General features: G+C 40.6%; 1 protein-coding gene across 1 annotated transcript in view; it reads left to right on the top strand.

Moving 5' to 3' along the window:
* The window catches only part of PNLIPRP3 (pancreatic lipase related protein 3), an 82,616-nt gene that overhangs the window by 48,134 nt on the left and 20,153 nt on the right, over window positions 1–14,329 (top strand). Inside the window, exons 4-7 of the mRNA XM_064269901.1 lie at window positions 4,358–4,512; window positions 9,707–9,826; window positions 10,542–10,673; window positions 12,953–13,061. Coding sequence (XP_064125971.1) covers window positions 4,358–4,512; window positions 9,707–9,826; window positions 10,542–10,673; window positions 12,953–13,061 — 516 coding nt within the window. The remainder of the gene's footprint in view (window positions 1–4,357; window positions 4,513–9,706; window positions 9,827–10,541; window positions 10,674–12,952; window positions 13,062–14,329) is intronic.

Here is a 14,329-nt window from a genome sequence, read left to right as displayed (position 1 = left end):
GACATTATACTTTAAAGTTCTGGCACTGAGTTATCTTTAAATGCTTAGTGTGTCCTGTTTTATTATTTTAATTATTCATTTCTATGGTAATAATAAAGATATCTGGTAGAACAATTTTTAGTAAAGAATATTCTTTGCTTTCAAGTAGTATATGTTTGCATAACTTACCACAAACAAACAAACCCTACGATAACAAAATGAGGGCATGTCTGCAATCCCAAATCACAGAAGCAAATATCTATTTACCAGATACAATGAAATATGGGCCAGGTTTTAAAAGGACAGTAGAAGTTTGACCCATATCCTCCAATCTTGAGCAGGGAACAAATTTTACAGAGTTGATGAGAGGGTTCAGAAAGGCTTCCAAGAGATGAAGACCAAAAGTATGGGTGAGCCACAGAGGTGAGGAAGCTTCTGCTTCAAACTTACTGCTACCCCCACAGAATGCCAGGGGAAGACAGACTAAGGAGGTACTACATGCCATACTGAAAGGCCAAAGGAAAGAAAACTAAGAAAATGAAACCATTATGGAAGTGAAAACCGCCTTAGAAGCAGCAAGAAACAAAGGCGCATGAGGACGGGCTTGAGAAAATTCACACGAAGGTGAAGGGAAAGAGCAACTATGTGAAAATGACAGCAGAAATAATGACACACATGTGAGACAGACACACAAATACACATAACTGGTAGTTCTGTAGCCACAAATGGAGCAGAAAAAATATATATATATATATAAAATATATATTATAAACATTTATTTTATACATATACATATAGCCAGAAGAAGCAAATACTCAGGGGAGTTCTAGCTAAATGCTGTGATAATGAGGTGTAACTTAGGATGGTCAAGGGTATAAGCCATAATGAAAGCTGAACTATCATGAAACTGTCCTTGTGAGCTTTATGACATGTGTAGAATGACCTACTGCCTAGGGCTGAGAATTAAGTGAGATGGGAGGCCCACACTACCTGGCACACAGCATATGTATGTGAATAAATGAAGACATAGAAAAAATGATTATCTTGCTCAGTTTTGCATTGCATCCATTATAATGAACCATAATGCAGATTACTCTATAACTAAGTGGAATTGTATTAATTTGTGTGTATTTGTGTGTCTGTCTCACGTCTCTCATCATCTCTCCTGTCATTTTCACGTCTTTGCTCTTGCCCCCCACCTTCATGTGGATTTTTTTAAGCCTGTCCTCAAGCCCCTTTGTTGTATTAAAAGTTGTATTAATTAGATTTTTCTAGGTTAAGTTGTGGTAACAGATAGTCCCCAGATCTCACTGGGTTACAAAAATTAAGGTTTATTTCTCGCTCATGTTATATTTTGGCTGCAATAGCCTTAGGTTGGCTGTGGCTCTGGTCCAGCAGTCTTCTTCCAGATCCAAGCTAAAGGACTAGCCCCTGCTCAGAACATGCTGCTCTTGGGGCAGTGGGACAGGATGCAATGGCTGAACCATACAAAGACGATTAAAGCAGGCATTCAGACTTGGCATACTCTCTTCCACTGGCAAAGCACAGGTAGGCACTGCAAGGCACGTGCCTAAGGTGAGAGCGTCTAATCCACTTAGAGGGAGGGAGAGTAAAGCAGTGGGAACAATAAGGCCATCTACCCTGGAAAGGTATGAAGATTTAATGTATACCACCAGGATGAACACTTTTTGTTATTTTAATATGCATTTCTTTAATTACCAGGAAGTTTAAATATTCTCTTGTATGTTTCTGGCCATTTGTATATCTTCTGTGGATGAGATCTTCATGTCTCATGTACGTTTTTCTTAAGTTTGCTTTTTTTCTAATTTATTTATAAAAACCTGGAATAGTAATTTGTTCTTTTTCAGTCAGATATTTGGCAAACATATTCAAGTTTGTTGTTTACATTTCTGTTTTATTTAGTTTACTTCTCATCATGTGAAGTTTAGCATTTTATGAAATCGAAATTATCCATCTTTTTCTTTATGGCTTTTGGGCTTTTGTGTTGTTGAGAAAAGCCTTCGCCATTCCAAGATTGTGAACAATTGTACTGTTTTCCTTTCATGATTTTATTGCTTTGCTTTTTCTTTGAAATCTTCATGTATCTGAGATTTATCTAGGTGTAAGGAGTGAGATTTGACCTGGAATTTCCATTTTCTTACCATAAATTTGTATAAAATATCAACATTTTTATTTCTTCCACATCTTTGGCTCTTGCCCTCTATTTATTTAAACGTGCCATCTCAATTATGATCTGTCTTTCTGGTTTTATTAAGCAACAACCACATAACCCGTTGCCATCAAGTCAATTCCGACTCATAGTGACTACCACATAGATTTATCAATTCAATTGTTTTTCCATTTCTCTAATTCATTATTTTCTTTTTATTTTTGCTAATTAAATTCTTTCTTCAACTTTACTTGTTCTTTTTCTACTTTCTTGAGTTGAACTATTAATTCACTACTTTTCTTGGTTTCTAGTTTAGGAACAGAAGTGTTTAAAGCTATACCTTTTTAAATGAATATACCGTCCGTTTTATTTCAGAGATTTTGAACTGTGTTTTCCCTATCATTATATTTTAATGTATTCTGCATTTGAAATGTTTTATTTGCTCTCTGACCTAAGAATTCTTTAAAGGAGCATTTGAAATTTTCTACTGCAGTGTCTCCTTTTGTCTTCTCAGTTCTCCAGTACCTAATTAGCAATTCTTACAGTAAAATAACTGGCATGGTTTCTGTTTCTTGACGGAACCTTGGCTGATACAGGAAATAAGAGAGTCAACTCCTCATTTATTACTGCTGAAAGTTCATTGATCATGTATGTCTGAAGTTGATCAATAAAAATACTGATAGTATAAGCACATTGAAGGAGTCCAGGTGGTGAAGTGAATAAGTGCTAGGCCACTATCTGAAAGGTTGGCTGTTCGAACCCACTAGCCACTCCTTGGGAGAAAGATGTGGCAGTCTGCTTCCATAAAGATTATAGCCTTGGAAACCTTATGGGGCAGTTCTACTCTCTCTCATAGGGTCACTATGAGTCAAAATCAACTTGAAGGCAGTGGGTTTGAGGTTTTTTGTAAGGACATTATATACAGATATGGAGGTAACCACCAGAAGTGCTGCTGCTGCTACGACCCACTGCCATCGAGTTGATTTCAACTCACAGCAACCCTATAGGAAGAGAACTGCCCCGTAGGATTTCCAAGGCAAAAAAATATATATATATTTTTTTTTTTAGTCTTTATAGGAGCATACTGCCACATCTTTCTCCCATAGAAGAGCTGCAGGCATGTTTAGAAGTAGTTTCCACTGGGGAGAGAGATTGTCATTGGGAATGGGGAGAGTATTTGTTCATCTGTACAAAAAATATTTTGATTAAAAAAATCATTTTAATCCCCTATCCTCTACATTTATTGATGTGAATCTCATGCTTAGGGAGTGGAGAAACTGCAAATTGCCTAAAGTTTTGAAGCTCAGATATGGTGGATTTGAGACTCAAAGAATTATTTAGTATTTTTGGTAAATGATAAAAGAAAATACTCAAACACAAGTCCTCAAACAACTCTAACCAACACTGACAAATAATACTAAAGATTTAATTGAATAAATTCAACTATCCCTCCGTAAAAGGGTATAACATGAAGTTATTTTTGTGTTTTAATTCTTCTCTGGGTGTTAAATGAAAATGTAAATGAAAGGGCGTAGTAAAAGGATAAATCAGAACCCAAGGCCGAGTTTCCCCAAGGCCGAGTTTCCCCAAAGCCTCTCATTTTAGAGATTAGTAAACTGCGCTCCAGGAAGAAGACAATTGGTTAAAATTAAATGAAGTTTTGCTCTCATTTACGCTTTCACTCCTGAAACACATGCATATGGGCTGCCTACTGTGTACCAGCCATGGGGCTTGGCTCTGGGAACACAGATTCCTTTCACCAAGAGGTTTCCGGCAAACGAGAAAAGCAGAAGCACAGGGAAAACACAGTCCCTTTTCCATCTTACTTTTCAGGTCCTTTACAGTGGTTTTGCTGTGTAATGACTCTGTTAGTCTTCACGACAAGACTCTAAGGTAAATGGTATGTTCCCATTTTGCTGAGGAGGAAACTGAAACTCAAGGTGGTAAAATAATTGCCTGAAGCCAGGAATGTTTTATTCCAAAGCCCGCACACTCTCATCTGCAGCACCGTGATCTACAGTGTCATAATGTGTGCTTTGGGATGGAGCAGGGGAAGAGAGGAGAGCATGTTTTGACGAGAATCTCTGTGGGTCAGACTGTGTTTAATTTAAAAACTAATTTAAATTCACCCTCACAGCGTGAAAAGAAACAAAGCCTCTCTCCAGGCCTGATTCCTATAAAACTAATACTCCATCTTTTTTGTTGCAGGAAAAGAAGTTTGTTATGAAAGGCTGGGATGCTTTAAAGATGGTTTGCCGTGGACGGGGATTTTGTCAGGACATTTGACAGGTTTACCCTGGTCTCCAGAGGAGATAAACACTCGCTTTCTGCTCTATACTATTCATAATCGTAATGCCCCCCAGGTAGGCTAACTTGCTTCCTTCACGCATAGACTATTCTAAAATATAAGATGTATGTATAGATGAAGAAGGTATAGATATGTAGATACAGTAAGCTACTCTGGCATAAGCTGTTGATTTAAAGGCAAATATTTATTTTTAGTATGTGAACCAGATTCCCATATTATTTTTCTAATATTTAAATAGGAAGACATACGTTGTTTTACATAAGAGAAGTTTGATATTAAGTTCAGGTAAATGTATTGAGAACCTTCCACACAGAAGACTGTGAACAAGCAACAGTGCCTATTACGTATCGAATTGAATTGATCAAGACTGTCTTAACTACATTATAAAAGGGGAAATAGGGTACTTATACAGATCCTTTAATGCAACACAAATTATGATCTGTGATGTAAGACACAGATAAGAGACTCTGGGAACAAAGAGCTTACCTTCACCTTGGGGATAGGGATGGGAGTTAGCAAAGGCATTGAGGAGGACATCATATTTGAAGGGTGTCCCGAAGTACGGACAGATCTTTATAACCAGAGATAAATGGGGGCGGTTGGAACAAAGACGATGGCATGAATAAATACACAAAGGAGAGAAACTTCAGGGCATGCTTGATGAATGATGTGTTGGGATCGGCTGGTCTCAAAAGTAAAGTTAGTCAGAAAAGTAGTTTAGGGATAAATTGTATCATTCTCCTGTGGAGTCCGGGCTTTTTCCTGTGAGCCATGAGTCCCCATTGAGGGTTTTGAAGAGGTGCTTTAGCACATTGACTCTGTCAGAAGTGCACCTTCTGTCTGGAGCTGGGAGAGACTGGAGGTGACCAGGAGATGATTTAGAGCTGTGCCATCCAATGTGGTGGCTACTACCACATGTGGTTATAAAATTTAAAGTGAAATAAAAGTAAAAGCTCAGTTCCTCAATCACACTAACCACGTTTTAAGTGCTCAATGGCCACACATGGCTTAGAGTGGCTGGCATATTGGACAGAACAAATATAGACTATTTCCATCAGCACCGAGAGTTCTATTTGACAGCACTAAATAGCACAGTTTAGATTAGACATGGGGAACTAGCTTAAACTTGTATAAAGAAAGTGAGTAGGATAATATAAAACTGACATGATAAACATCAATTACTGTCCTGAGATTATGAATGGTTGGGAAAACAATGACCCTCTTATCATAAAGAAGAGCAAATTTTGGGTAAGAGAGAATGGGCTAAAGCCTGAACAAGTCAAGTCTGGGCAGACTTTTGAAAATTTTCCTCTCACACCTTAGTGGTCAGTCTGGACCTGGAGAAAGAGAATCAGAAGTCTTTTACCTGGAAGTGAGAGTGGAAACCCAGGGAGTATATGAGATCCCAGGGGTGAGGACAAAGCATGAGACTAGACCCAGGTGTTAGCTGTTCCTGAGTCAGTTCCAACATAGAACAACCCTGTATACAACAGAATGAAACGCTACCTGGTCCTGCACCATCCTCATAATTCAACTTGAGGGGCTCATCTTCCATCACTATACTAGACAATGTTCTGCTGCTATTCACAAGGTTTGAATGGCCTTTTTTAGAAGTAGACTGTCAGGTCCTTCTTCCTAGTCTGTCTTAGGCTGGAAGCTCCGTTGAAACCTGTCCACCATTGGTGACCCTGCTGGTATTTGAAATACCGGTGGCACAGCTTTCAGCATCACAGCGACATGCAAGCCACCACCGTATGACAAACTGACAGGCGAGTGGTGGAGACAAGTAGTAGACCCAGGTGGAGCGTCTGCATTTAGAGAACAGGAGAGAAAGGGGCCTGAGAGGGAATACCCCCCAACACGAGATCATTTTGTCTTCACCTGCATCTATAACCCTGAGGCTTGCTTTCTATCTGACCCATCACACACACGGGAGGCCTTCACATCATATAATCATACAAATATAGTCTGATTTGTAGCTGTCTGCTTATCACACACACACACACAACTCTTTACTGAAATAAACATCTGTTCTGTAGAACTGACTCTACCTAGGGTAGAGAAGAAAACTTGTTTTGGGTTTAAACCAAAACCAAACCAAACCTGTTGCTGTTGAATCAATTCCGACTCATAGTGACCCTATAGGGCAGAGTGGAACTGTCCCATGGGGTTTCCAAGGAGCAGCTGGTGGATTCGAACTGCTGACATTTTAGTTAGCAGCCGAGCTTTTAACCACTGTGCCACCAGGGCTCCTGTTTTGGGTTTAGAGAAACTTATAAAAAACCTATCATCAAAAGTTTGATTTTTATAACTGTCAAAAAGTTGAGAAAATCTATGTTGAATTCAAATGTTTTTAAAGCACAGTAAAAATAAAAATATTTTGAGGCACCTTCTCTGTCTATTTAGGACTCTGAGGGCACATCTGTCCATTTAGGACTGTGTCGCCTGGTCATGACCCTCAGTACATATAGGGCCCATTGATCCTTTTGTACATGTGGTCATACACATGAATTTTTTGTGGAGTAAGAGTAAGTAAGGAGGTACAGACGAGTCATTGGTGAGGCAGCATAAATCCCTAAGCCAGTGAAGACAAAATTGGGAAACCCAATATTTCCTTGATAAAGAGACCATAAAACAATATTCTTCAGGTCTTCTCCCCACCCTTCCTCCCCACCCCCAAAAAAAAACTCAGTGCTTTCAAGTCGATTCTGACTCATAGCAACACCATAGGACAGAGTCGAACCGCCTCCGTAGGGTTTACAAGGAGCATCTGGTGAATTCGAACTGCCAGCCTTTTGATTAGCAGCCAAACGTTTAACCGCTACACACCAGGTCTTCTCCACACCCTCCATTTGGACAGAATCATGTGTGGCTAAAAACCAGTCCTGTACCTGAATCTTGCAATGATAGTTTGCTGTTAAAATGTTTTTTGTTTTTGTTTTGTTTTAAAGCTAGGATATAGGATGAGCCAAGGTGTGATCCTTAAAGCAAGGATTGTCCCAGCCCTGACCAATAAATTTGACTGCCTTTGTTCATGAGAAAACAGACGTAAACTCTTCATAAAATGGTTTGTCATACTCTCTTCTCCGCTACCTTCTGTAAGGATGCAGCCACCCACTTTCCCAGGAGTCCATGACTCCTTAACCAAGTGGCTCATGTGGTCACTAGCGGTGACGCGTATTGGCATACTTTTACCAATTTCTGTGTCTGCAGCTGTAGTTAGGGCTGGAGCATACCTACCTGTTGACTATTTTTGACTTACTAGGAATGAGATCACCTGGAATGCAGTGAGCACTTGTAGAATGGGTTTCTCCAGCACCAATTAGATTCCATGTCTATTCAGTCAAGAAGAAGAATGTCAAGAGGAAAGGCCTGAGCGCTTAGCTAAACTTTGATGCTTTTAGTCCTCTCTCTCAATAACCTGTTCTGAATGATATTGACACTGTTTTTAGTTTCTCTTTGTGCAGCAGCAGAGTCTGATTCCAGGATGTTGAATGGAGTTTCCCGTTTTCTATGCTAGTATGCTATTTTAGAGGGTTTTTTTTTATGCCAGATTGAATGTGAGGCGAACAAAAATGTTTTTTCTATCTTTTCAACTTTATTCAGTTCTGACAACAGAGGATGTTAGTATCCCACAGTACGTTGCCACTTTGAGGTTTGAGTGAGGTCCCACTTCTTCAAACTAGGGAAAGCATACACAAACGTCTACTAAACTCCCTCTCCAAAATAGCCTTTTCTGACGTAGAAACAGAAATATAGCAGTTGTTTGAAGGAGTTGGGGATGTTTGTATTTGCATCTGGGTTCTTTTAGATATATTAGATGGACATCTCTGCACTGGGATTGCATTATTTAGCACAGAAGGATTTCTTAGAAAGCCTGAATAGAATTGATTTTACTCCCTGCCTCAGCAAATGGCACACCCAGTTTGGATCCTATCAGCAGAGAACACTATGATCAGAACACAACTTGAGAGCCCAGTGGTTAACACGTCACATGGCTTCAGAGACAGACCATGTGGGTTTGAACCCCGATTCCAGGGCCCATTAGCTGCAATACTTGAGGGCAACTTGACCTCTCAGTGTCCCCTTTTCCTAATTTGTAAAATGGGATGATGGTGATAGTACCTACCTCCAAGTGTTGTGAGGGTGAAACAAGCTACTCTGTAAAGTGCTTAGAAGAATGCCCAGCACACGGACAGATAGGGGTGTTAGCTGTTACAATGACTGTGTAAAGTACCTTAAGATTCTTGTAATCTTTTTCTTACAGTCTTGGAGATACTTTAGCCAGCACGTTTTATGATTAATTGCATATTACTATTAAACACAGGTAGTAATGGGCTCTGTGTTTGAATCTCATCAGTATTTAAATGTGTTGCTTCTCCCGTTATGGGATTCACCATTGAAATCTTGCTATTTGCTGATTACAGTATTCATTTTTTCAGTAGAATTGCCTATAATTATGCCTTTTAATTTTTCTATTAATAACAAAACCACTTAAATTTCTAGTATTCTAAAGCCGTTGAGAGTTTGGTTATTAAAACTAAATATAAGAAATACAAAAGAATATTTAACATGCATATAAATTTATCTTTAACATCCTGTTTTGAAGGAGCCCTGGTGGCGCAGTGGTTAAGTGCTTGGCTGCTAACCAAAAAGTCAGTGGTTTGAACCCACCAGCAGCAGCCCCATGGGCAAAAGATGTGGCATTCTGCTTCCATAAAGATTACAACCTTGGAAATACTGTAGGGCAGTTCTACTCTGACCTATAGGGTCGCTATGAATAAGAATGGCCTTGACGCACACAACATGCTGTTTTATTTCCTGTGATGAGATTCTAATTTCTATTCCTCATTCATAATGTGGGTGGACGATCCTATTGCCACCTTTGCTGGATGTTTCTAAGCTTCAAATAAGATAATTCCCATGAATTACACTGACAACTGAGAAGTGCTAAGTAAAGTTCACTGAATGTATGATCTAAACTCACCCAACAATGACTTATAAACATTGCCTTAGAACCAAGCACTTCTTTTTCCTCATGCTTAAGTTTGCATATTGCATTTTATAATACATTAATAATTTGTTGGTACTTTTTGCAATATGTAGCAGTAATTTTTTTGATTGAAATGTAATAAAACAGATTGTTACAAAATCAAATTTAGTGAAAGACTTTGGAGCAGATTTAGAATAATTTTACTAAAGATTAGATGATTTAAATCATCATCTTAATCTCTTTTCATTTGAAACAGGAGATCAGTGCAGTGAATTATTCAACTATCCAAGCCTCCTACTTCAGAACAAACAAGATGACTCGTATCAACATACCTGGGTGGAAAACAGATGGGAAATGGCAGAGAGACATGTGCAATGTATGATGTGAACAGTGTCCTCTTTACACTAGAATAAACGCTTTATGTTTAACATGAATATACTTTGCAAGGTAGTAATCATATTCACAGGAATCCTCCATTCAGTTATCCACATTGTCCATGTTCCTGGGCCTCAAATGAATTACCATTTTCTGTTTACTTTCATTTATTATGAATTGCATAGGTTCTAATGGGAGCAGATTTTTATTATCAATTTTGGTGAATTCTTACCTCTGACAAAGGATTAAATGGTATGATCAATTTCTTATCTGTGGAAAGAAAATTTTCCAAGTTTACTCCATGAAATCAATTTTCCTCTCTTATACCTGAGATTAGTAGATGGAAAACATCATAAACAATTAATTATTCATAAGACCATATAGTGGGGTGGAGTCGTCTGTTGGGATTCATGTCCTGGTTCTCCTACTTACTAGCTCTGTGATCTGGGGCAAGTTACTTAACCTGCCTGTGCCTCAGTTTCTTTATCTGTAAATTGAAGATAAGAGTAATACCTATTGCATAGAGTGGTTGTGAGGATTAAATAAATTCATGTATGTAAAAAGGTTAGAACACTGCCTAACATACAGTAAGGTCTCAAACACCAGCTAAGGTTGTTTCTCATTATGGAGCCAATTGTTTAGACACTTTTTTTTAAAAGCAGTTATTTCTTTAATACTTAATCTATACTATCTGATACTATAAGTCTTTATTCTAGGTGTTGCTACAAGCGGAAGACGTGAACTGCGTTAATGTAGACTGGATTAACGGTTCACTGGAATACGTCCACGCTGTAAACAATCTCCGCGTTGTCGGTGCTGAGGTGGCTTATTTTATTGATATCCTGGTGGTAAGAAGCGTTGATTTTTACTTAAATTATACCTAACTGGTTTTGAACTGTAGCATCCAGAATTTTTGACAATTTTATATTCTTTTTATTAGCTTAGACGAGTACTGAACACGTGAAATAATAAAGCATAGTAGAGAGAAAAGGGGCGTTACTTCTACTTCTTCCGGTTGAAAGAAGTGCCTGTGCCTATACAAAGCACCACTAGGTGGCAGTGTCTCTTCACGGGCTCCTTACCAGAAAGTTCCCCAAGGACGGCTGCCTTAGCGTGTAGGACCAAGTTGGTTAATTTTCACCACACTGTAAACCTCTTTTTGATTATAAAGCATCCCCATCTTATGGGTACTATTTCTTCACAACGTGAAATGAAATTTCACACAGAAACGGGGTTCTGTGGCAGTGAATTATTTAGGATTCTAGGCCAATCCAGAAACAACTATTTAACCTACACATATTCTAAAAGAATAAAGTCGAGCTTTGCTCTTTATGAGAGATACACCTTGAGACACTTACAAATCTCCAAGTGCTCTACCACTGTAGAAGGTAATTTCCCACCATTAAATGCAGAGAAGTAAAACTTAAGGACTCAATGACTCCTTCAGACTTTCAAGGAGAGCTTTTTAGTTCATTCAACAGACACTACCCTCAGCACTTGCCAAGGGCCGGCACTGAGGATACTACTGTAAGCAGGACAGTGTCTCTGCTCTGTCAGAGCATGAAGTAGAAGGAAACACATAAATGAACAAGAAAATGTCAGCTGGTGATAAGTGCTGTGAAGAAAACCCAAGGCAATGGGATGAAAAGTGGCAGAAATGGAATCTAACTTAGGGTATCCAGGGAAGGCCTCTCTGAAGAGGTGATGTCAAGCCCTGACCAGAATGAGGTCTCTCCCAGTTGGTAAACACCCTGGAGAAAGGATTGGGGACAGAACAACTCACCTAGGCCCGCACCCTTCTCCTGTCCCTGCTCTGTGCAAGGAGGTACTTACAGTGCCCGAGTCTTTGTATACAAAGGATGAAGAAGATTTATCTACTCTTCAGAGAAAACCCAGTCTAAAGCCTCTGGGAATTTCTGTGTTGATCCTGGGGTTTGATCTGTGGGCTCTTCTAGATTCAGTAAGTAAACAGTAGTGGCTTGTAGGAAGTTGGGAGGAGAGGGTTGCTGAACTGAAGGAAAAGTGTTTGGGAAATTAAATGTCCACTGAATTGAATGGGCAGTCTTGGAGGCCCAGGGTGAGGAGTGGGAGAGGCCCTGGGGTGAGGGGGTCTTGGGAAACCCCCGGGAATAATGCAGAAGCCAGGTCTGAAGAAGGAACAGCCAACGAAATGGCTGTGGGCCTCTTCCCTGTCTCTCTTCTGCCATCTCACCTCAGCTAATTAGGCACCGCACTAACCCACCTGGACTGGTCCTGGGGCCAGCAGAGGGCGAAGTAGATGGAAAGGACGAGAAGCATAGAAGCAGAGGAGGGCCAAGAGCCCATCTCAGATACCAACCTGTACAGGAGGCTGGGAAAGAAAGCGGAAATGTAAAATGGCGGCAGCAGTGGAGGAAGGGACACCGTAATGATCAGGAACCATTCCTGGGTAGCCATCCCAATATGTAAATGAGAGAGAAAATACTCTTTGTAAAGCAACATATAATACTGTCACAGCTAGTGAAAAAAAATGCAACATTTCATCAAGTGACAGATTTACACAAGTAAAGACAATTACTTCATTTTCACTATTTTTATGAAGAGAACCTAAAGCTTAAATGAAACAAAAAATACTTGTTTTGTTTCCCATTAAGTTGGTTGGGTTTTTGTTTGGTTTGTTCTTCTAACTCTTAAGCATACAGCCTCCTTGTAAATACTCTTCAAAACTCCCCTTTTAAGACCAAAGTCATCCCAGACATTTCCTAGTGGTACGTGCCCTGGAGGGCTAACAGCATAGGTGTGTGCTTCCTTTTGGCCCGTTTTGGGCACGTGCTGGAAAGGTTGGCCCACAGGGAGGGTGGACCCAGGGCTCGAAGCCACAGATGCAGTAGTTAGATGTTCTGTTTCTCCTGAGGACAGCGAGGCCCTGCGGACAGAAGAATCATGCCAAGAGAGTCATTCCTCCAGGTCCACCTGATGCTCCTCCCTGTAGGTGGCAGCAGGTGTCGCTTTGTCACTTTACCAGTCCCCACTCTGTATGCCAAAGAACCATGCCAGCTCTTTTTTTTTTTTTTTAAAGCATATTTAAGCCATTCTACCTGCTTTTCTAAGAATACTTGTTCTGTTTTCCTTTAAAAACTTCTATCAGACAAAATTTGGATATTCACCTTCTCAAGTGCACTTGATTGGCCACAGCTTGGGAGCGCATGTGGCGGGGGACGCTGGATCAAGGACACCAGGCCTCGGAAGGATAACTGGTGAGCGTGCCCCAGAGTTGGGCTTTGCATTTGTTTATGTACTTTGTTTACTCATGATATCGAACATCGGAACAACCGTCACCAAATGAAGCAGCAGAAGCAAGTGTAAGAGTCGTCTAAAACAAAGCACGAAAGTGTTTTCAAAGTGTGACTGTCCGGGGTGCCCAGTGCAGCATGGTCTGTGTGGCAAAATAATGGGAAGAGTGTGACCCCGCCTCCTGTCCAGGGGATGGCTGAATGGATTATGACACATTCCATGCTTTGGAATAGACCCAGAATCAAACCCGTTGCTGTGGACTTGATTCTGACTCATAGTGACCCTATAGGACAGAGTAGAACTGCCCCATAGGGTTTCCAAGGCTGTAATCTTTACAAGGGCAGAATGCCACATCCTTCTCTCACAGAGCTGCTGGTGAATCTGAACTGCTGACCTTTTGGTTAGCAGCGGAGTGCTTAACCACTGTACCACCAGGGCTCCTTTGCTTTAGAAATAGAATACCTCTACTACAAAGAACAGGTTGGAGCCCCACTGACTGTCCCGTAAGGGTGTCCATGACACCCAGGGCTGGAGCTCGCCCGGTGTGCACTTGTGCTACTGAGCTGGTTTGTTTAAGGCCAGTGCCCATGCCCTTCCAGTTGCTAAAATTTTGAATATTACTCCTAGATATACTATTAAGTCTGGAAATAATTTATAGAGTAAAACATTTATAGAGTCAGTGCAGCTGTGCCCATGGCTTCTCACTCTCAAAACATATATGAGTTGAGTGTTTTTGAGGGTGATAATTAAGCATATTCCTTCCCTGCACCCTGATTTCCAAGCCAGTTGTTGAGTCAGATGGGTGGAGATAAAAATATTAGCTCCGTTAGCCCCAAGCTGGGCCAGCCTCTCCTTCAGCAGCACCCCCCTCCACCAGTCAGTCACCAAGCCCCATGTCTCTTGCATCTGCTTTGTGCCTCTCCATCCCTGGCCACTAGCCGAGCTCTTGCTGGACTTTGGCCTGGCCCCCAGCTGGTATCCCAGCCCAGTCCGTCTCTCTGCAAGCCATGTCTCATTGTGTTGCCAGGGTCATCCTTCTGGATACAGGCCATGCCACTCCATGGCTTAAGACTTCTCATGACTTCTTAGCTTGCTATATAATTTTTCACATTTCGTTGTATTTTTCCATGTTTTGGACCTTCGCACGTGGCCTCTCTCCCTAAACATCTCCTGTTCATCCTTCAAGATTCACGGCAAATGTTTCTTTCCCAGGCAGGCCTAGTTCTCTGTG

The sequence above is a fragment of the Loxodonta africana genome, chromosome 16 (genome assembly GCF_030014295.1).
Source record: "Loxodonta africana isolate mLoxAfr1 chromosome 16, mLoxAfr1.hap2, whole genome shotgun sequence".
Lineage (NCBI taxonomy): Eukaryota > Metazoa > Chordata > Mammalia > Proboscidea > Elephantidae > Loxodonta > Loxodonta africana.
The sequence above is the reverse complement of the archived record's forward strand: the minus strand, read 5'-3'. Positions and strand labels throughout refer to the sequence as shown.